The sequence below is a fragment of the Ovis canadensis genome, chromosome 8 (genome assembly GCF_042477335.2).
Source record: "Ovis canadensis isolate MfBH-ARS-UI-01 breed Bighorn chromosome 8, ARS-UI_OviCan_v2, whole genome shotgun sequence".
NCBI lineage: Eukaryota > Metazoa > Chordata > Mammalia > Artiodactyla > Bovidae > Ovis > Ovis canadensis.
The window spans coordinates 74,045,237-74,067,448 of record NC_091252.1 but is presented as its reverse complement, the minus strand read 5'-3'; the positions used below and the strand labels follow the sequence as shown (position 1 = coordinate 74,067,448).

At 43.2% G+C, this 22,212-nt stretch overlaps 1 protein-coding gene across 1 annotated transcript in view; it reads right to left on the bottom strand.

Moving 5' to 3' along the window:
• Window positions 1-13,479, bottom strand: part of ARFGEF3 (ARFGEF family member 3) — a 177,976-nt gene extending 164,497 nt beyond the window's left edge. Inside the window, exons 1-2 of the mRNA XM_069598510.1 lie at window positions 13,020-13,479; window positions 5,614-5,665 (exon numbers count right to left, since the gene is read on the bottom strand). Coding sequence (XP_069454611.1) covers window positions 5,614-5,665; window positions 13,020-13,104 — 137 coding nt within the window. The 5' untranslated portion in view covers window positions 13,105-13,479. The remainder of the gene's footprint in view (window positions 1-5,613; window positions 5,666-13,019) is intronic.
• Between the last annotated feature and the right edge of the window lie 8,733 nt (window positions 13,480-22,212).

The window sequence follows — 22,212 nt, the reverse complement described above, 5'->3', positions numbered from 1 at the left end:
GGAAAGAGAAAACATTCAATATTGTTAACTATTAATAGTTCTTGATCAGTAGCTTCCAAGTCTCATTTCTTACTTGGCTGAAAAACCAGCAGCTAACAATGATGGAGTCAGTAACTGTTGGATGTAACTTGACTTGGGCAGAGATATTTTATCAAGTCTGTCAACTTGGAGGGAACATCCTAAGCTGCTTTTTGCCAGGCAAACAAGGCCGAGGAAAAGATAACCCCAGCCTGAGGAAGGCCTCTTCCTTGAGCATGGGCACACCACCACTGCCCACCGATTCACAGGTTTTATTCAACCCTGCAAAGACATGTAAGACCTGAGTTTAAGCAGAGAGAAAAGAGGGACTTCATGGTGGTTAAGAATCCAATTTCCAATGCAGGGGATGTGGGTTGAACCCCTGGTTGGGCAACTAAGCCCACATATGACTACTGAGCCCACTTTCTCTACAGCCCATTCACCACAACTATTCAACCTCAAGCCACAACAAAAAACATGGGCAGCGAAAAAAAGAATCTTAAAAAGGAGTGAGGGTTCAGGCTCCTCAAGGAGGAAGATAAGGATGCTTAAATCTCACCCCCAAGATCAAAAAGCAAGACTATGGGTAGGAAGGCGGAAAGATGTTCACGTGACTGTCTACCGACAAATTCAGGAAATACGCTACAGGGCGAATTCCCTGGCCCTTCCCCCATCCCTGACACTGAACTTCACTGAGTAGTCTACGTGATTCCCCACCCTGGTTGCTAAGGCTGCTCACTGTATCAACAATAAGACTGGGCATTTGTTCAGTGAACAAGCCTGGGGCAGAAATAAGCAATGCCTCTGACCACTCCATTCCATCTAAAACCTTTTTTCATAGGTTTCTCCTATAGAGTGCCCTGGGCATGACCAAATCCAGTCACCAGAGTCACTAAAATCATTCACGTGACTTGTGGACTTCCATTTGCACAAGAAGTCCTCAGAGCAATCAACGGTAAAAGAAAAAAAAATTTTTTTTTTAAGATAATACAGCCTTAGTTCTTTCAAGGCATCAATTTTCTTCTGGTTTGAACTACCATTACTAATGTACAGAACAGTATTAGTAATTATCTACCAGAATGCTAACATGTTTAACTTGAAAGACAGTCAACGGCAAAAGAAAAAATAAGAAAAACGGCACGGCAAAAGCATTTGATATTTAATTTAGTCCTGATGGCTCGCTTCAAAACCTGAAATGAGACATTTTTGCAAATAACCATTTCTAGGTGATTTCATAACAGAAATGGAAACTGAATCTGAATACAAAATCAGAAGAATGCCAAGAAATAGTTTATGAATCTGGTTTCTTTCTCATATACTAAATATAACTGAAGAAAAAAATCATTAAAATAGAAGTAAAACTGAAGAAAAATAACATCCAAATTCTTACTTATAAGCAGACAATTACAGCACCTAAATTATAAAAATTTTTTTAGTTTATTGTGCTCAAACAAGTTAAACACAGTACTAGACAGAGTAAGCGCACTGTGGGTTTAAAAATGCCTGGAAGAAGAATCAAAGGATTAAAGGAAAACTGATTTACCATAGAGGGGGAAAGTCCATTATGGTGTTTGTTTCCCTGATATCAAATAGTCAAGCAGATTCTTTAATTCAATAGCTCATTTTTTTTGATTATGGCTTATTCACATAGGCCTAAACAGGCTTTGAAAGGCTCCCAACTATTGCAAGTCATAGTCAAACTGAAACCTTCTGATAGGCATAAAATTCCATAGTCAATTTATACTTGCTGCCTCATAAGTGTTTTTTTCCCAGCTACATTTGTTTTCAGTCTCCTCTTGGAGAATATAAAACCTCTGAGAGTAACGCTTACATCCACTGTGTCTCATTCATACAGCTCAGTTCTCTGTACAAGGATGCTTGACTTTGCTGCACATCTGGAATACAAAAACACACATTCCTCTGTATACAGGATGATATCAACAGCTCTCTTATCATTCAGACAAACACTCTGAGTTATATTCTAATATTGGTGAAGACAGGTAAACACACACACACATATATATGTATTCATCTGTGGTTCCTCATCTGGCATCCTTCCCATCAATTTTGTGACTGCCTCTTATGGGTCGTATCCTCATTCATCAGAGGGTAGACAGAAGAAGCATGAACTACAATCCCACAGACTCCAGAAAGAAAAGAATAATCACAGAAAGCTAACCAAAATGATCATATGGGTCACAACCTTGTAAAGTTATAAGTCATGCTGTGCAGGGCCACACAAGGCAGACAGGTCACAGTGGAGGGTTCTGACAAAACATGGTCCACTGGAGAAGTGAATGGCTAACCACTCCAGTATTCTTGCTTTGAGAACCCCATGAACAGTATGAAAAGGCAAAAAATATGACATTGGAGGATGAGTCCCCCAGGTCAGTAAGTGTTCAATATGCTGCTTGGGAACAGTGGAGAAACAGTTCCAGAAAGAATAAAGAAGCTGGGCCAAAGCTGGAAACAACACTCAGTTGTGGATATGCCTGTTGATTTTTTTTTTCTTTTTGGAAGTCAACCCTGAATATTCATTGGAAGGACTGATGCTGAAACTGAAGCTCCAATACTTTGGCTACTTGTTGTGAAGACGTGACTCTCTGGAAAAGACCCTGATGCTGGGAAAGACTGAGGGCAAGAGAAGAAGGAGATGGCAGAGGATGAGATGGTTGGATGGCATCACCGACTCAGTGGACATGAATCTGAGCAAACCCTGGGGGATAGTGAAGGACAGGGAAGCCTGGTGTGCTGCCGTCCATGGGGTTGCAAAGTCAGAAATGACTTAGTGACTAAGCAACAACCTGTGGTCGTACAAGATGGCCAGCTGCCCCTGGGCTCAATACCACGGACAAGTGTAATACTCAGTGGCTAAGCAGGGGACCAAACACAGCCCATTAATAATGTATCTTCTCCAGCTCGTTTGGTTCCACATCCACCAAGAGGTAGAAAATGCCAGTAGTCTTTTGATGCCCACTGTACCAGGAGCCTCTTCCGGTATCATTGTCACTTTCTTCCTTCTAACACCCAAGGCAAACCTTTTATCACAGATCCACAACCACAGAAAGTTGCACCATAGCTTCAACAACCCCTTGGATAGAGAAACAACCTTTACAGCAGTGTCATCAAACATTTTTGCAAATTTTAAATACTATTTTTCACACATTTTAAGTTGACATTTAAATTTCTCAACCATCATTTTAATTCATTGCAAAGGCTGTAATTCTGGCATATTGGAATTAGTACAAATTAAAACATATCACTCAAAGGTATCCAATAAAATCCAAATACCACACCAATTTGCAAATCTTCACCCATCAAAAAATACATGAACAAACTCCTCTTTGCAAAAAGGCTGCACTGTTATCTCCTTGAACTTGTATTTCCATTTTACTCCCCACACAAAATTATCTCTCAATCTAATACATTTAACACTTGATTTTATGAATTTTCCTATTATATTTCCCTGCAACAAAAATGTATATAAAGTGATTCTTAAAAATTTCCTCTGGCTGTAAGACTTAAAAGTGTTCCATTTTCTTCTTTGAGCTATCATTACTAATGCACACAACTGATCCAAACAACATTAATAATTACTTATAAGAATGTTAATATAGTTAACATGGAAGTTAAAAATTTATTGGAAATGTATCTCTAAAGAAATGTACAGGATTTGTCTCTTTCTTCTCAACTAGTTCATATACTGATCAATGAACACTCTCTACCATTATATGATGAAACTGAATTATTACAATAATAATATAAATTCCATACCTTTTTTCCCACTTTTAAAGATGCAAGCACTAAGAAACCTTGCTTATATAAGTAAGAAAAGAATGAAGGAGATTCATCATCAAAAAAATCTTTTTTCTTTGTTATAATGAGATTAGGTCCTCTTCCAATTTCACTGAAAGCCAAGAAATGAAAACTAACCTGCAAACAGATGTGTGCCTTGGTCATTATATTCATCCCCTTTACCAACACAGACACTAATATTTTCATAGATCTCTGTAGGTGGGAAGAGGGTTTTGCATCCCAGGACAACACACAAGGGTCAGAGTCAGGATAGGGTGGAAGACAGCTCTGCTATGCTTTGTCAGGAGGGAGAAAGGTGACTGTAAGAGGTGAAATGGCAAAAGAGACACAGCAAAATCAATTCTGAAGCAAATAAGTTTAAGACAGGTTAACTATAGAAACTGGGAACCAGGAAATCATCTCCCTTCAACCATCTATGCCTTTCTATCTCCTGGAGATTTTTTACATTCCTTTGTGTGCATGCATACGCCAGCTGGAATACCCCTCCTCTGGCTAAGAATGTTGGTGCCAGACATTCTGTTTAGAAGAAAAGTATACTTGGTTTGATCAACGCATGAATTCCCTTATACATGAATTGACTAACACACGAATGTATCAGCCTGTAGCAGGCACTACAGTAGAAGTAATACATTTTCTAAATAGACAGAAGCATAATTCTTTTTTCAATCTACTTGAAGAGAAAATATGTAATAAATCATAAGTGTCCTGACAATACAGAAAGTATACTAAAAAAACTTAGTTTTTAATAATTGCAAGGAAAAATCTAGAAACAATCCAAATGTTTAATAAGAAAATTACTAAATAATTTATGTCGCAACAGCCATATAATAAAAGAATATGCACTATTTCAAGAACAGATATTGGCATTAGAAAACATTCTTCTATAGTGCTGACCAAAAAAACCAAGCAGGAAACAAACCTGTAAATAAAGCCTCATATTAATTTGTAAAAATATGTATGTGTGTTGGGGGGAAAGTGTTAAAGAGAAAGTCTGTTAAGAGAATCTGTTAAATTTTTTTCAGTGGTTATTCTAGATTGGTGTAATTACGGGCAACTTTCGTATGCTCTTTCCAAATTTCCACAAAAGGCATGTATTTCTCTCACAATGATGGTGGTAGGGGGAGTGGGGAGAGTTGAGGAACTGGGGAAATAGATTCACTGTCTCAGGGCTGCTGCAGGTGGCCACAGAGTTTGTGAGATGATGTCCACCCAAGGGGCCAGTGAGAGCTTAAATCCACCCCATGTGGTGCAGGACTGCTTCCCCCCAAAGTGAAAGTCACTCCATCGTGTCTGATTCTTTGTGACCCCATGGACTATATAGTCCACAAAATTCTCCAGGCCAGAATCCTGGAGTTAGTAGCCGTTCCCTCCTCCAGTGGATCTTCCCAACCCAGGGATCAAACCCAGGCCTCCTGTAAGGCAGGCGGATTCTTTACCAGCTGAGCCACTAGAGAAGCCCAAAGTGGGCGCCATTTCCTAACTCATGGCAGGAGACTAATCCACAGTCTCCACATCCACAGTCCACATCCTCACTTAGGTTTTGGTCATTTCTCTCCTTGACCAATTTCATCCTTTCATCCGAGACTTCCACAGCTGGTTCCTTTGGAATACAGATTTCACTGACACTAAGACACTCATGAAACACCCGAGTTCATAGATGCAGAAAGGTCAACAGTCAGCAACTAAAATGCTATAAGCCAAAGAGGTTATCTGGGCTCGTCAAGAAAACATGGTGGGCCATTTTTCTTCTACTATATTCTACAACTCCAGTCTCCTTACCTCAGCAAGTGTGGAGGGATCTTGACAATGGTATCCACACCATCGAGGGTTTCTGCAAAAGGAAAATTACAAAGTTAAAAATAAATATGTGAGGAAGGCAATGGCACCCCACTCCAGTAATCTTGCCTGGAAAATCCCATGGATGGAGGAGCCTGGTAGGCTGCAGTCCATGGCATCACCAAGAGTCGGACAGGACTGAGCGACTTCACTTTCACTTTTCTCTTTCATGCATTGGAGAAGGAAATGGCAACCCACTCCAGTATTCTTGCCTGGAGAATCCCAGGGATGGGGGAGCCTGATGGGCTGCCATCTATGGGGTCGCACAGAGTCAGACACAACTGAAGCGACTTAGCAGCAGCAGCAGCAGCAGGAATCTAAACTGTACATAAATCTCACTATTAGTTTCTTCCCCTCACCTGGAAATTCCTATAATTATAAATTAGTCAATTCTCAACTATGTGCACGCAAATCATCCACACTTAAAAATCCTTTGCCTTTTCTAGCTCACAAGACTTCCTCTCAGAGCTTAAAAATTAGGACACATTTCCCTTAGAGACAGAGCCAATTCCTAACCTGAAACAGAATGCCAATGTAATCTATTTACAACTGACTAAAAATGCTATATTCTTGCAATAACAATAGAGAAAGGAGAGCTATTTCCTTGAAAATACTGTTTTAATACCTTTAAATAATAACTTATACTTGAGAGACTTTCATGTTCACAAAGCACTTTATGTAACAGCTCGTCTCACATTTATGACACAGCAGGTGAAACTTTTCAAAAATCACACAGTATTGAAGAAATCTGATTGGAAGGCTCACACCCAAATCTCATTAACCTCACCTGGATGCTCAACACTTTACTATTACTATGGATATTCACACTCTTGAAGCCTCCAATTATAGTAATAATGAAACATTCACTATTCTCTTTCAAAATAAAAACTGTTCTATTTCAATAGATTTAACAATCCTGCACCCAATTCCAATGTGTATTTGTGGGATTGGGGGGTGGTAGGGGAGATGGTTCCCTCAACAAGCAATTCTCTGACACCAGCTGAGTGTCATACAATTTAACTTAACTCTGACACTATCTACCTGGAAAGAACGCAAGGCCCCACAGGCTGGGCTCAGTCCTGCAAGCCTGGAACACCCACTCCCCCTGCCACCTTCCCACCCTGCCACCTCCCCACCTTCAGATGCCAATCTCAAGTCCTGGTTGTCACCTGTGCTTCTGACCGACTGGCTATAAATTAAAGTTTCCAAAAACCCCCTCCTTGGGTTTAATTAACTTGCTAGAATGACTCACAGAACTCACAGGAACTTTTACTTACTAGATTACTGGTATGTTACAGAAGGATATGATCCAGGAATAGCCCAGTGGAAGAGATACACATGGCAAGGTATGGGGAAAGGGCAGAGAGATTCCATGCTTTCTCGGTGTCAACCAGGAAGCTCTCCAAACTCCATCCCTTTAGGTGTTACGGAGGCTTCATTACACAGGTACAACTGATCAGCCACTGATGTTTGATCTTCAGCTCCTCTCCTCTCCGTGGAGGTCAGGGGGAGTGGGACTGGAGAGGATGGTTTTGGCAACCAGCCCCCATCCTTAGATGTGGTCCAAAATTACTTCACTAACGTAAAGAATGACATTTTTAGCTCTCTTCCTTTTGGGAAATGCCAAGAATTTGAGAAGCTCTGAACCAGAAACAGGGACCAAGACCAAATATATATTTCTTATCATAAATCACAACATCACACGCTCCAACTTGTCTCCACTTTTTCTGTTCAAACTCTTGCCTCCTCTCTTCACTGTTTTAGAGTCAACAAGCCCTGTGAGTCTTAATTACTTTTACTGGGGAAGGAGAAACGTCTCTTCCCACACAGCTAAGAGATCAGAGGGAACAGTGGGCACCAAATGTATCCCTGCGACTCCAGAGTAAGAACAGAAACCATGATGATAGGATCTGGGACTGCTGTGGTCCATGGGGCACAGCAGCAGGTTTGAGGAAGAGAGCAAAACAGAATGATGGTTGGACGAGTCAGTGGTGCAGGGGCCACAAGGCAAGGGAGCAAGTAGAACGACTGAGGTCAGTTCTTGAGATGAGACAGGATCATAAAACAAAGCCCTGAGATGTAGGTACAGGGAGCAGCTCAAAGGCCAGGCAGGTGGGCACGGCCAATATCCAGGATAACTTGATGCTGCTTCCCAAGAAGAGGGTCTGACAGCGAACAACCAAACCACTACAGTTTTCCTCATCAGACAGGGGAATTTATATTTAACTCAAGCTGTGCAACAGTGCCCAACCCTGCAAATGCTAACAAAGAGTGAGAGGAAAGGGCAAAGAGAAAGTCACAGAACAGCCATAATGAGCCCTCCCCGTTCCAGAAGAGAAGCGGTAGGACGTTGCATTGGAGGAAGAAGTGGGCTGGTGTCAGAGAAGGGGAAGCCCAGGGATCTAAACGTGGGTATCGCATTCTCAGAAACTGAACTGAAGTTGCGGCTCTGAAAATGTTCAACTCCAGGTGGGCTGGGAGTCAGAGAAGAGGGTTCATGGCTAATTCTTGTGAAACACACACTTTTAGGCTGGGGAGGAACTGAAGCTTCCCAGGTGGCTCAGTGATAAAGAATCTGCCTGCCAATGCAGAAGCCACAGGAAACATGGGTTCAATCCCTGGGTTGGGAAGATCCCCTGGAGAAGGTAATGGCAACCCACTCCAGTATTCTTGCCTGGGAAGTTCCACGGATAGAGGAGCCTGGCAGGCTACACTCCATGGGGTCACAAAGAGTTGGACATGACTAAGCACACACCCATCCAGGGCTTCCCTGGTGGCTCAGAGGTTAAAGCGTCTGCCTGCAATGTGGGAGACCTGGGTTTGATCCCTGGGTCGGGAAGATCCCCTGGAGAAGGAACTGGCAACCCACTCCAGTATTCTTGCCTGGAGAATCCCATGGACGGAGGAGCTTGGTGGACTATAGTCCATGGGGTCGCAAAGAGTCGGACACGAGTGTCTTCACTTTCTTTTCACTTTCACTTTCCTTTCCAAGCACACACCCACTATGGGAGCTGAAACTGCAAAGGAGACAGAAAAACTCAAGAGGCAGGTTCAAAACCGCTAGGGTGCAGGCATGAGGCCAAAATCAAGTAGATGCCCAGAGTGGCCAAGAGGACCTTTAAGAGGGATGTGAGAGTGGTCTGCTACACTCTGAGGTCTGAGTACCTTATTCTTCAATAGGTGGAAGGACAGAGGAGAAAGACTGGAGTGAGCCGAAGAGTGAGCAGGAAGGGAGGACATGGACACGAGCACTACATCCCCTTTTTAAGCAGTTTGGCTGTGAAGGCAGCACACACTGAGGCTGTAAGGAAGAGCGAGTGGAAAGACCAAAGGATGAGGTTACACAGACCAGCATTCTTCCCTAACTTGCTGTTCCAACTTCTGATTTTCTTTCTCTTCTCCATTTTCTAAATCAATTCAACAGGAGCCCCTGGTGTATGCAAAACACTCAAAATTTCTAAAAGACGCATGATCCAGTTCTAACGATCTGCCCTTCTGTTCCATCCTGGCCATTTCCAGCTCCCACACCTCCAGGACTGCCAGTCCTTGAAGGAGAATCTTCTCTCAGGCCCTCCACACAGTGGCCCAGTCCCTTTTTCTTTTTTCATTCCTTAGTCAGACCACTTCCTCACTGACAAGAAAAGTATATAAACTAGATAGCTCAAAATAGAGAAAAAATACATATATATTCCTTGCCAGTTATTATGTAGCCATTAAGAAAATCAATTTTCAGAAACTGCTGAAGTTAAAATAAAAAATAACAATCCACTATATGTGGTAAAAACCCTTTGCATAAGGGAAATATTTCAAAATATGATTAGTGTTTTCTATGGTGATGAGATTATTTTCTTTATAGTGTTTGAGTATTTTTCAATATTCTGAAATGAGCATATATAACTTTTGTAACTAGAAAAAAAGATTAATATCACTTAAAACCCAAATAAGTCATTAACATGTTGGTTTATTTATGTATTGGACATGTGTCTCTCATATTATAGGCGCAGAAGCCACAAACAAGCCTAAGTGACAGTCCCTATGCTAAGGAAGCTCTTGTCTACACTGTGGACGTGTGTTGCTTTGGCTGACCACCATCCACTCACCTGCCTCTCAAGTTGCAAACCCTAATTTTGTTTTGAGGAAGCCATCTTTGGCTGACTCTGGGATTTCAGTGGGCCTTGTAGACAGCTAGCCTGTTTCATTCCTTAGCTAGAGGACTGGTTCAGGGATACACACTCAACTCATCAACACCAAGGACTGGGCAGGAGAGACTGCAAGAGCTCCACTCCCTTAGGGTGATGCCATGATTGGCCAAGTGGGAAGTGACCTGTTCTCCTGTAATGGCCTAAATGTGGAGATGCACTCTCTCTCTCCTATGAGAGTTTTAGTGGGACAGGACTCCTCTCCCCTGTTATGATCTAAATGTCTTTCTCCTATAATAGTCCAAGTGAGAGATGAACTCTTTCTCGTGATATGGATGAAGCATGAAGATGACCCCTCTCTCCCATGGTAGCTTTCATAAGAATGACTCTCTCCTGGGGTGGTCTAAATGTCATGGTGATCCCTCTCGCTTATAATGGCTGAAGTGTAAGATGACTACTTTCTCTTGAGATACTCTAAGTACGGAAAAGACCCCCTTTTCCCATGATGGTCTAAGTGGGGGATGAACCCTCTTTCCTGAGATGGTCTAAGTGTGCTGATTGATGAACTCAAAGCTTTGGAGACTCATGTTGAGTGTGTTTGTCATCCCAAAAGAGCAGAGTAAGATCTCTGTTACAGTATCTAATTCCTGAACCAAACTCAACCCACAGATAGCCTTCCAAGGGCTGTTTAGTTCATAGACTGAAACATTCTATTTTGCTTTAAGTATGCTTGAATTTTTTCGTTTTGTCTCCTGAATCCAAAATATTTCTCAATCATCCTGCCCCTAAAAAGAGTAGCTGTGGCATAACCAACTATAATCCCCAAAAGCAGGCGCTCTAAGAGGATCCTGAGGGCACAGCTAAGAGCCCAGAGGAGCAACCGATTCACTTGCAGAGCTCAGGGAAGCCTTTGTATGTGAGCTGAGGCTTGGGAGTCTGGAAAGGTAAGCCGTGGCAGAAGGACTAGCATGAGCCCAGGCCAAGGAAAATACAGCTCACAGCATGTACAAGAGAGGATATGGTTTAATGGGGACCGATGAACCCCTGCTGTGAGGGCGCCAGGAAAGAAGGCTGGGGCTAGATTCCAAAGAGCATTCTAAGGAATTCACACTTTACTCTAGAATAACAGTATGGGGATTGAGGAGTGAAAAGCATTTTATAGCAAAAAAATAAAAATCTGGAACAGTGGAAAATGGACTGGAGTGGGAAAGAGAACAGGAAGCCATACCTTCATGTCTTTGTTTCTGCAGCATTCTCCCTCCAACATACCCTCCTAACAAGCTAATTATAGGGAGGAAGCATTTTATTCATTTTTCTCTTCCCACCGCTCAGTACAGAGGAGGTCTTAATAAATCTTTGCTACACAAGCAAAGAAAAGAAGCAACCCACAGCTTACCCATTCTTCAAGTCCAACTGACTTCAAAAGCCCACCAACTCATACCAGTACCCCCACCCCCAACCCCTGACCTCACATTCACTCCCTCTACTTTGATCTGTTTTCCTGGTTTACTCCTTCCAACCTGCACAATGAATGCTCCGCACCACTGTTATTTAACTGTTTCATGCACTCCCATCTCTTGCTGAGAACGGCCCCTGGGAAAAGAATCCCATTTACTCTTCCCATCAGGCTGAACTCCAGGCTCTGCTCACATTATCTAGCTGCCTCAGCTCCGGGCTTTTTCTTCAAGGACCTAAACTAGGTAACATTGCACTTTAACTTAACAAGATGTAGAGTATCAAAATCCAAACATTAGAAATGCTAGATTCCTCTCCTCTCCCATGCTATCTAAATCTGCTTAACTTAAAATAATAACAAGAACACGTAAGAGCCTGTCTAGAGTGCAGTCAGGACCTGCTAGATTATGTTACCCGAACATCTGTGACCTTTCATTTGAAGCCTTTGAGAATCTACCCCATCACTCGACTGAATGACAATGGCAATGCAAAAACAGTACTGTGGCTTTAAGAGCCTTGCTGCTCACTTGTGTATCTGGTCCATTTTTTCCCCCCTTCTAACAGTAAACAAATGGTCAAGTTCTGATTCTGCCTACAAGATAAACTTACTAGACAACATTCTAGAAAATTTTGTGATGACAGAGGTTAAAAAAAAAAAGTGATGGTCTGTGCACACACACTCAAACATATGTGAATTCAGATCTTCTAAATACTAACCAAGATGCGTAGAACACCAACAGAATTCTCCATTTAGTAGAAAACCTGCTAACGGCCCTTCCCAGGCTGTACCACAGCAGAGTGTCATGACAAACACTGATAGCTTTTTGGTTGAGAGAGAAAGGTATTCAATTTTCTGTTTTGACTGGGTGGCAACTGAGGAATCATATCCAGGCTTGGGGAAGGCCAGGGGCCCACAGAGCTGCCCTGGTTTCTTCTTGGCCCTTCCTTTCCTCCCTCCTCAAGCATCACTATTACCCCCAAGTACGCTCCTGACCCCCCTGAATTTCCATCCAGACAATTTTGATGGCCCACATTCTTGCCTAATTGAATGTCTTGCGTTTTCTCCGAGGTTGAGTTCTACAATCCAAGTCTGACAATAAACACAAATTTGCTACCTGGAACTTATTTCAGTGCTTGCAGAGTTCACAAATCTAAAATCAAATCTGTCTGAAGGGCAGACAACAATGGAATTGCAAGAGGTAACGCCACCCCACCTGTATGTTATTTTCCATTTACAATAACCACGAAAGCTAATACTTAACAAGCTGGCCTCTATCAGGAAAAAGCAAATAAGCTGTTCCTTCCTGGTTACACTCGCCAAGGTACTTGAGACCGCGGTTGACGGTTCTACTTCCCTCTAGCCCACAGGCGCTTTGGAATCAGGCCGGTGTTTTCCCACTGGCTTGTGATCCGAACTCGGAGATGGGTGACCGTCGTCCGCCGTGCAGGGAACGTGAAGAAAGGGGCCGCCAGGAGGGGAGCTCGGCGGTTCCCCATTAAGGTTTGGGAGAAGATCAAGAGACCAGAAGGTAGGCGGATGGATGTACACGCCCGAATCCAAATTTGCACATCACCCATCAATTCGCCGAGGCAACTCTCGCAATCGCGCGAAAAAGCATCTGTCACAGCTGCTCAGCGAAAGCCCCCTGCCAGCACCCCGCAGAGGGGCCATCACAGCCCTCCCCGGCGCGGCCCTCCGGCGGCGGCGAACAGGACCCGCCGGCAGGTGCCCGGCGCCCCGCTCGGCGCGCTTACCCAGGGCCCAGGTGCAGCTCTCTTTGATGGCTTTGTACTTGCTCCCGGACGCCTCCTTCTGCAGCTTCCTTAGGATCTCTTCCATCTTGACCTCTGCCGCGGACCAGCAGCCGACGGCTAGGGGAGCGCGCGCGAGGCCCGGCGGGGACGCCGCCGCCACCGCAGCCCGGCCCTGGGCGCCTGGGCGGCCGCTGCGCTCGCCCGGCTCCGGCCCGGCGCGGCGGCGGATGAATCACGCCCGCTCCATGCCGCCGCCGCGTCAGGCCCGGAGCCCCGCCCGCCGCCCCGCCCGCAGGGTCAGGTGCGCCCCGCGCGCCGCGACGGAGACGGCGCGCTGGGGCGCGGAGGCCGAGACCCGGGGCGGCCCCCGGGGCACAGAGGCTCGCGGAGCGCTGGTGACGGGTGTCCTGGGCTGGCTCGCCGGCGGGGCGTTGGCCGGGCTCGGCCCGAGGGAGCATCTGGCGGCGGCGGGCGGCGGGCGGGGAGGAGCCTCGTCGTTGCCCCCGCCTCCCCCTCTATCCCGGGCGGGCGGGGTTGGGGCTGCTCGGTTTCGGCTAGAGGAGCCCCCCCACCTCCGGCGCCTGGTGGCGTTGCGCCGCCCGCGGCATCCCGCGGTCCAGGCTCCTTAGTTCTGGGCCGCCCTCGGTGCCAGGCTCTGGCGCTACCTGTGAACAGACTGATTCTGCCCAACCATGTACTCCACATCACCTCACGTGTGCGTGTGTGGGTCATGGTAGGATTAATATCCCTGTTATTCACCCGTTATACAAGAGGAAATCGGGCCCAGAGAGGTTAAGGTACTTCCCAAACCAACAAAATTTGGACTCTTGAATCCAAAACCCTTTTAAAAATTTTCTCCTCCTTCCCTTTCCAATCCTCTATTGACCTGAGTTGTTATCCTCTGAAGGAAAAAAAAAAAAAAAAAAGGTGGGGTGACGGCGCACAGGGGATCACGCAGCAGAGAGCTATCCAATTTAGGTGTAGGGGTGGGAGAGGGTGGACAGAGAAAGCTTTGGCGGTGAAGAAGCTTCGGGCAGAACTGGGAGCGGACAAGGGTGGCCGGATGGGGGAAGGCAGCCTGAGGCAGAGTCTAAGATCTTAGGAGAGTGCTTCAGTCACTTCAAGCCCTTCACTGATGGAGGCCCTAGGAGGAATGTTGGAGGAAAAGGGGAGGGGAAAGCAGGAGTCTTATTTGGAGTCTCTTCCCCCAACCCCCTTGTGAAAGCTGTGATTGGGAACTCAGAAAGGATTCTGGACGCTTTTGTTTTTCTTTAGAAATTTAGCTGTAGTGGTACTGAGGGAGTGAAATTGCAGAGGAGCCGACTGCAGAGAGCCGGACATGACTGAGCGACTAAACTGAACTGAACCGAGACTGGCAGCTAGAAAAGAGTCGAAGATTCTTCAGTGATCTACAAATAAATTAAGCCAAGGGCAGGTGGAAAGGAATAGAGGAAGATATAGCAAGAGATCTTTGAACTGAAGCAGTAGGATTTACTGACTGATTGGCATGGTAATACATGGGATGACTTCGAGGTTTATTATTTGGGAAAATGGGAGGGTAATGGTCCTGTCTTGTAAGTTAAAGAAGAAAGGAAGAGAAGGGTTTGGAATCCAGGGAGTATATGAGTTCAGTTATGAACAATTTCAGTTTGAAATGGCAATTAGGATATCCATAGGGTGTTTGGGGCCTCCCTTGTGTCTTACATCCATACATGACAACTGGAAAAACAATAGCCTTGACTAGACAGACCTTTGTTGGCACAGTCTCTGCTTTTGAATATGCTTCCTAGGTTGGTCATAACTTTCCTTCCAAGGAGTAAGCGTCTTTTAATTTCATGGCTGTTATCACCATCTGCAGTGATTTTGGAGCCCAAAAAGATGAAGTCTGACACTGTTTCCACTGTTTCCCCATCTATTTCCCATGAAATGATGGGGCCAGATGCCATGATCTTCGTTTTCTGAATGTTGAGCTTTAAGCCAACTTTTTCACTCTCCTCTTTCACTTTCATCAAGAAGCTCTTTAGTTCCTCTTCACTTTCTGCCATAAAAAAAGGGTGGTGTCATCTGCATATCTGAGGTGATTGATATTTCTCCCGGCAATCTTGATGCCAGCTTGTGCTTCTTCCAGCCCAGCGTTTCTCATGATGTACTCTGCATATAAGTTAAATAAGCAGAGTGACAGTATATAGCTTTGACGTGCTCCTTTTCCTGTTTGGAACCAGTCTGTTGTTCCATGTCCAGTTCTAACTGTTGCCTCCTGACCTGCATACAGGTTTCTCAAGAGGCAGGTCAGGTGGTCTGGTATTCCCATCTCTTTCAGAATTTTCCATAGTTTGTTGTGATCCACACAGTCAAAGGCTTTGGCATAGTCAATAAAGCAGAAATAGATGTTTTTCTGGAACTCTCTTGCCTTTTTGATGATCCAGTGGATGTTGGCAATTTGATCTCTGGTTCCTCTGCCTTTTAGAAAACCAGCTTGAACATCTGGAAGTTCATGGTTCACATATTGCTGAAGCCTGGCTTGGAGAATTTTGAGCATTACTTTACTAGTGTGTGAGATGAGTGCAATTGTGCGGTAGTTTGAGCATTCTTTGGCATTGCCTTTCTTTGGGATTGGAATGAAAACTGACCTTTTCCAGTCCTGTGGCCACGGCTGAGTTTTCCAAATTTGCTGGTGTATTGAGTGCAGCACTTTCACAGCATCAACTTTTAGGATTTGAAATAGCTCAACTGGAATTCCATCACCTCCACTAGCTTTGTTCATAGTGATGTTTTCTAAGGCCCACTTGACTTCACATTCCAGGATGTCTGGCTCTAGGTGAGTGATAAAACCATCATGATTATCTTTTTTGTACAGTTCTTCTGTGTATTGTTGCTACCTCTTCTTAATATCTTTTGCTTCTGTTAGGTCCATACCATTTCTGTCCTTTATCGAGCCCATCTTTGAATGAAATATTCCCTTGGTGTGGATGTGAGAGTTGGACTGTGAAGAAAGCTGAGTGCCAAAGAATTGATGCTTTTGAACCATGGTGTTGGAGAAGACTCTTGAGAGTCCCTTGGACTGCAAGGAGATCCAACCAGTCCATTCTGAAGGAGATCAGCCCTGGGATTTCTTTGGAAGGAATGATGCTAAAGCTGAAACTCCAGGACTTTGGCCACCTCATGCGAAGAGTTGGAAAAGACTCTGATGCTGGGAGGGACTGAGGGCAGGAGGAAAAGGGGATGACAAGATGAGATGGCTGGATGGCATCACCAACTCAATGGACATGAGTCTGAGTGAACTCCAGGAGTTGGTGATGAATAGGGAGGCCTGGTGTGCTGCGATTCGTGGGGTCGCAAAGAGTTGGACACGATTGAGCGACTGAACTGAACTGAACTGAACTTGTGTCTCAGCTGATAAAAGTATCCACCTGTAATGCAGGAGACCTGGGTTCCATTCCTGGGTTGGGAAATTCCCCTGGAGAAGGGCAAGGCTACCCACTCCAGTATTCTAGCCTGGAGAATTCCAAGGACTGTATAGTCCATGGAATCACAATGAGTCAGACATGACTGAGTGACTTTCATTCACTCATAGGGTGTTTTATTTATGCGTAGGAACTAAGGATAGGACTCTGTGATAGAAAGGAGGATTTGAAGCCACTAAGTAGAGCTAATTGCTGATGCCTAGAGTTGGACATGACTGAGCGACTTCACTTTCACTTTTCACTTTCATGCATTGGAGAAGGAAGTGGCAACCCACTCCAGTGTTCTTGCCTGGAGAATCCCAGAGACGGGGGAGCCTGGTGGGCTGCCGTCTATGGGGTTGCACAGAGTTGGACACGACTGAAGCAACTTAGCAGCAGCAACAGCAGGATTTGACAAAGGTTACTGGGAGGGAGTAGATAAAATGGAAAGAGCACAATGCCAGAAGGAAGCTAGGGGGCCTCTTACCCTCAGATGATGGACAGAGGAGCAGGTGCCCGCAGAGGAGACTGAAAAGGAGTAGTTGGAAACCTATCGTTCAGGAGGGCAGTGAGGAAAGGGAGTGTCATGGGAGGGTGTCCAACAGATGGGAGGGAGGTGTTCAGACTGCTCCTTAAGTCCATTTGGTAGTGAGGAGGCAAAACTTGTAAAGTCCTAGACCCCTAGGGACCCTCCACTCATCCACACACCTCATAATGCCATCATTTGAAGAAAGGTTTCCAGTGCTAAGAAAAAATTTAAAAACATTGTAGTCAATATAATTATGTAAGACTACATTTTTAACTGTTTGGAAATAGTGTATCTATACTATACACACACATTTGTGCATACATCACAGCTTTATACCATACAGAAAAGTAGATTACAAATGTGTTAAGGAGTTAAATTTAAGAACTGATCCGTAAAGGTTTAGAAGAAAATGTAAGTGAATATACTTATCTTAATGCTTTCAAATTATTTTTAATAGAGCAGCTAAGGAAGAAACTGGCAAAAGGGAAAGGCAAACAGACTTGACTATTTCAATATGTAGAAGCTTTATGTTAAAAGTTCCGCACAAAGAATAAAAAGCAAATGACACTCTGAGGAGCAGACTGAAGAGAAGAGAGAGTAACATCTTTTAATTTTATGTGGTTAGGTTTTTTACTTTTTTAAAGATTACTCATTTTTATAATTAAAAACAAACTCAATTATACTCTAGGAAAATAATATTTCAGAGATAAAATGATTTTAAAATACCTTTGTATAAAAGCTTTTGGGGCTTCCCAGGTGACCTCAATGGTAAAGAATCTGCCTGCCAACGCAGGAGACACTTGAGATGCGGGTTCAATGCCTGGGTGGGGAAAATCCCCTGCAAAAGGAAATGGCAACCCACTCTAGTGTTCTTGCCTGGGAAATCGCACGGACAGAGGAACCTGGCAGGCTACAATCCATGGAGTTGCAAAAGAGTCAGACACGATACAACAATAATAAAAACTTTTACAAAGTATTAAAAAAAACCAGATGCACACTTTAAAACAATAGGTGATAATATGAAGTCAGTTCACAGAGGAATAAATACAAATGACTTACAATTCAAGCAAGCACCAACTTTTAAATAAAAGGTAATTTTTGTTTTAATAAAATTAGCTGAGAGATTTTACATACGATTGCCTAATGTTAGTAAGGAGCTGGCCAATTAGGTCCTGTCGTGTTATGGGTGCTGGTGGAGGGGTACCCAGTCCTGGAAGGGTTCTGGATATAGTAGAGATATGGCTCCAGCCCAGAAATCCCACTTTTAGGAATTCATCCTAAGCAAGTGATTATGGAAGTGAATGAAGGTTTTTTGTTTGTTTGTTTGTTTTAAAGGATTTTAGTGTATCATTCAGTTACTTTTAAAAACTGAAAACTATCTAAACAGAGAAATGGATAAATAATTTATGATGTATGCATTCATAAAGCAGCAAAAAGTATATAGCCTCTAAGAATAATATGGAAGGAAAAAAAAGGATAATTCAGGAGAGGAATATTGAATGACTTGAAAAGCAGTTTTTACTGTATAGAAATGGAAGGTTGTAAAATGCTATTTACTTCTTTGCACTAAGTGAGCCCGGTTGTATTATTTAAATATTTGATGCGTGTATAAGTTTTAAAATACATACATACCTATATAAATGGAAAATAAACATAAACTATTAACAGTGTTTATCTCTGATGGAGTTATAGGTGAGTTTATTTTTTCCTTGAACATTTTCATTTTTATGATTACAAATTATTTAAGTGCTGAGAAAATGAAATAAAAGTAGGATAGATTAGAATTAGAATAGAATAGAACATAAAAGTAGAATAGATTCTTGATAAATCAGCTGAGAAATTAAAAATATACCTCTCTGTGATAACACATTCTCTTAAAAACACTTGTAGTTCTAGGAGTCGTGTCCAACTCTTTGTGACCCCAAGGACAGCAGCCCACCTCTTCTATTCTAATAGAATTGTATTCTAATTCTATTCTATTCTAGTTTATATTTATTTTCCATTTATATATGTATGTTTGTATTTTAAAACTTATACATGCATCTATGGGCTTCCCTTGTAGCTCAGTTGGTAAAGAATCTGCCTGCAGTGCAGGAAACCCGGGTTCGATCTCTGGGTTGGGAAGATCCCCTTGAGAAGGAAATGGCAATCCACTCCAGTATCCTTGCCTGGAAAATCTCATGGACAGAGAAGCCTGGTGGGCTGCAGTCCATGGGGTTGCAAAGAGTCGGGCATGACTGAGCAACTAACACTAACACTTATACATGCATCTATATTAAATATTTAAGTAATACAGCTGGGCTCATTTATTGCAAAGAGGTACATAGCATTTTACAACCTTCTATTTCTATACAGTAGAAACTGCTTTTCTTGTCATTCAATATTCCTCTCCTGAATTATTCTTTTTTTTCTTCACATTATTCTTAAAGGCTATATACTATGCTGCTTTATGAATAAATACATTATAAATTATTTATACATTTCTCTAAAAAGGCATAACCTATTTATGCCAGGAATAGATTTTTCAGAAACTTCGTGAGTAATTTTCTCTCTTGCCACACATATGTAACTAAATATGATACTAACATTTTTCATTAACTGACCTGAACTAGAGCTGGTGAGTTTATGTCTTTTATTCTTGCTTTGAAAATATTTGAGGATCTTACAAACAAGTTTATATTTATAAGTTTGTGTGTGTGTACAATTTTTAGCTTCCATTTGCAAAAATATTGCAAATAATAAATTTTCAATGGTTTTGAGTATTTGACAAACTATACTTAATCTTTATTAAAAAGGCTTGAGTTTTTTTAGACTAGCTCAAATTTTAAAATTTATTGATTAAAAGAAATATTTTTCCCAATGTTGTCACTATTTATAGGGCTAGATCTGGCAGTTCAGTCAGAACATGCTTCTGTGCTTTTTACATTGTTGTTCTCATTTCTTCTAATAAAAAACTATTTGAAGATAATTTGTGGAGAAGGAAATGGCAACCCACTCCAGTGTTCTTGCCTAGAAAATTCCATGCATAGAGGAGCCTGATGGGCTACAGTCCATGGGGTTGCAGAGTCAGATATCACTAAGCACACACATACATATACAAGTTTGATTAAAATGTATAGTTATTGCAAAGCCAAAAAATGCCTAACAGTTGCACCTAATTCAAAAAACACATAACCTAAATTTGATGGACTGTCTCATTGTCCTCACCAATAGCGGATAAATTCTTCTAAACTTCACTTCATGATCAACTGCAGCTGTAAGTTCCACTGACACATTAAACTGAAAAACATTGACTTCCAGATGCAATTATGGTCAAATCCAGGAAATCAAACCAGATACCAATGAACAGAAGAGTGAACGGCCAGTTGGCTCCCAGCCAGCACATATAGTCATTGCATCTCCTCTACCAGCTGTCACTCAGCTCAGTATTTGCTGCAATGTGGACAGCAACACTTAAAATATATGTACACATGGCATTCTGATATTGAAGTTTACACATTACTTCATTTCTGAAAAGAATATGATCTGATGAAACTGTAATTGATTTCACAATCCACTAATGAGTAGAGGGCTTCCCAGGTGGCACTGTGATAAAGAATCTGCCTGCTAATGCAGGATATCAGGTTCAATTCCTGGGTTGGGAAGATCCTTTGGAGGAGGAAATGGCAACCCATTCTAATACTCTTGCCTAAAAAATTCCATGGAGGGGGACCCTGGCAGTCTACAGCCCATGGGGTCGCAAAGAGCTGGATACAACTGAGTGACTGAGCGTGCAAAATTACACATAACATTATAAACAATAAAGTAAATAAGCCCCAAAAGCTTGATCAGTTCGGTTCAGTCACTCAGTCGTGTCCGACTCTTTGTGACCCCATGAATCACAGCACGCCAGACCTCCCTGTTCATCACCAACTCTCGGAGTTCACTCAGACTCATGTCCATCGAGTCCGTGATGCCATCCAGGCATCTCATCCTCTGTCATCCCCTTCTCTTCCTGCCCCCAATCCCTCCCAGTATCAGAGTCTTTTCCAATGAGTCAACCCTTCGCATGAGGTGGCCAAAGTACTGGTGTTTCAGCTTTAGCATCATTCCTTCCAAAGAAATCCCAGGGCTGATCTCCTTCAGAATGGACTGGTTGGATCTCCTTGCAGTCCAAGGGACTCTCAAGAGTCTTCTCCAACACCACAGTTCAAAAGCATCGGTTCTTTGGCCCTCAGCCTTCTTCACAGTCCAACTATCACATCCATACATGACCACTGGAAAAACCATAGGCTTGACTAGATGGACCTTTGTTGACAAAGTAATGTCTCTGCTTTTGAATATGCTATCTAGGTTGGTCATAACTTTTCTTCCAAGGAGTAGTGTCTTTTAATTTCATGATTGCAATACCAGCTCATTAATAAAATTTTAATGAACATTCTTTTCATAGTTGTGATAAATCTGTGTGTTTAGATGTGTATAGCTAAGTCTCTTCAGTAGTGTCAGACTCTGTGTGACCCCACAGACAGCAGCCCACCAGGCTCCCCCGTCCCTGGGATTCTCCAGGCAAGAACACTGGAGTGGGGTTGCCATTTCCTTCTCCAATGCATGAAAGTGAAAAGTGAAAGTGAAGTTGCTCAGTCGTGTCCGACTCTTAGCGACCCCATGGACTGCAGCCTACCAGGCTCCTCTGCCCATGGGATTTTCTAGGCAAGAGTACTGGAGTGGGGTGCCATTGCCTTCTCCTTAGATGTGTATATGTAGGTGCAAATATTGATGTGCGTGCACGTGTTATAAGTCACTTCAGTTGTGTCTAACTCTTTGGGACCTTATGACTGTAGCCTGCCAGGTTCCTCTGTCCATGGGATTCTCCAGGCAAGAATACTGGAGTGGGTTGCCATGCCCTCCTCCAGGGGATCGTCCCAACTCAGGGATTGAACCTGCGTCTTCTGAGTTGGCAGGCAGATTCTTTACCATTGAGCCACCTGGGAATTCCAAATATTGATGTAGTTTTATACAAATGAGGTAACATTATGCATGTTCTTAAACATTCTGTTTCTTTTTCTCAATGTTTTGTCACGGACGCGTCTTCCTTTTTTAATGACCGCTTATCATTTGGTGGCTCAGATGGTAAAGCATCTGCCCGCAATGCGGGAGACCCGGGTTTGATCCCTGGGTTGGGAAGATGCTGGAGAAGGAAATGGCAACCCACTCCAGTATTCTTGCCTGGAAAATTCCATGG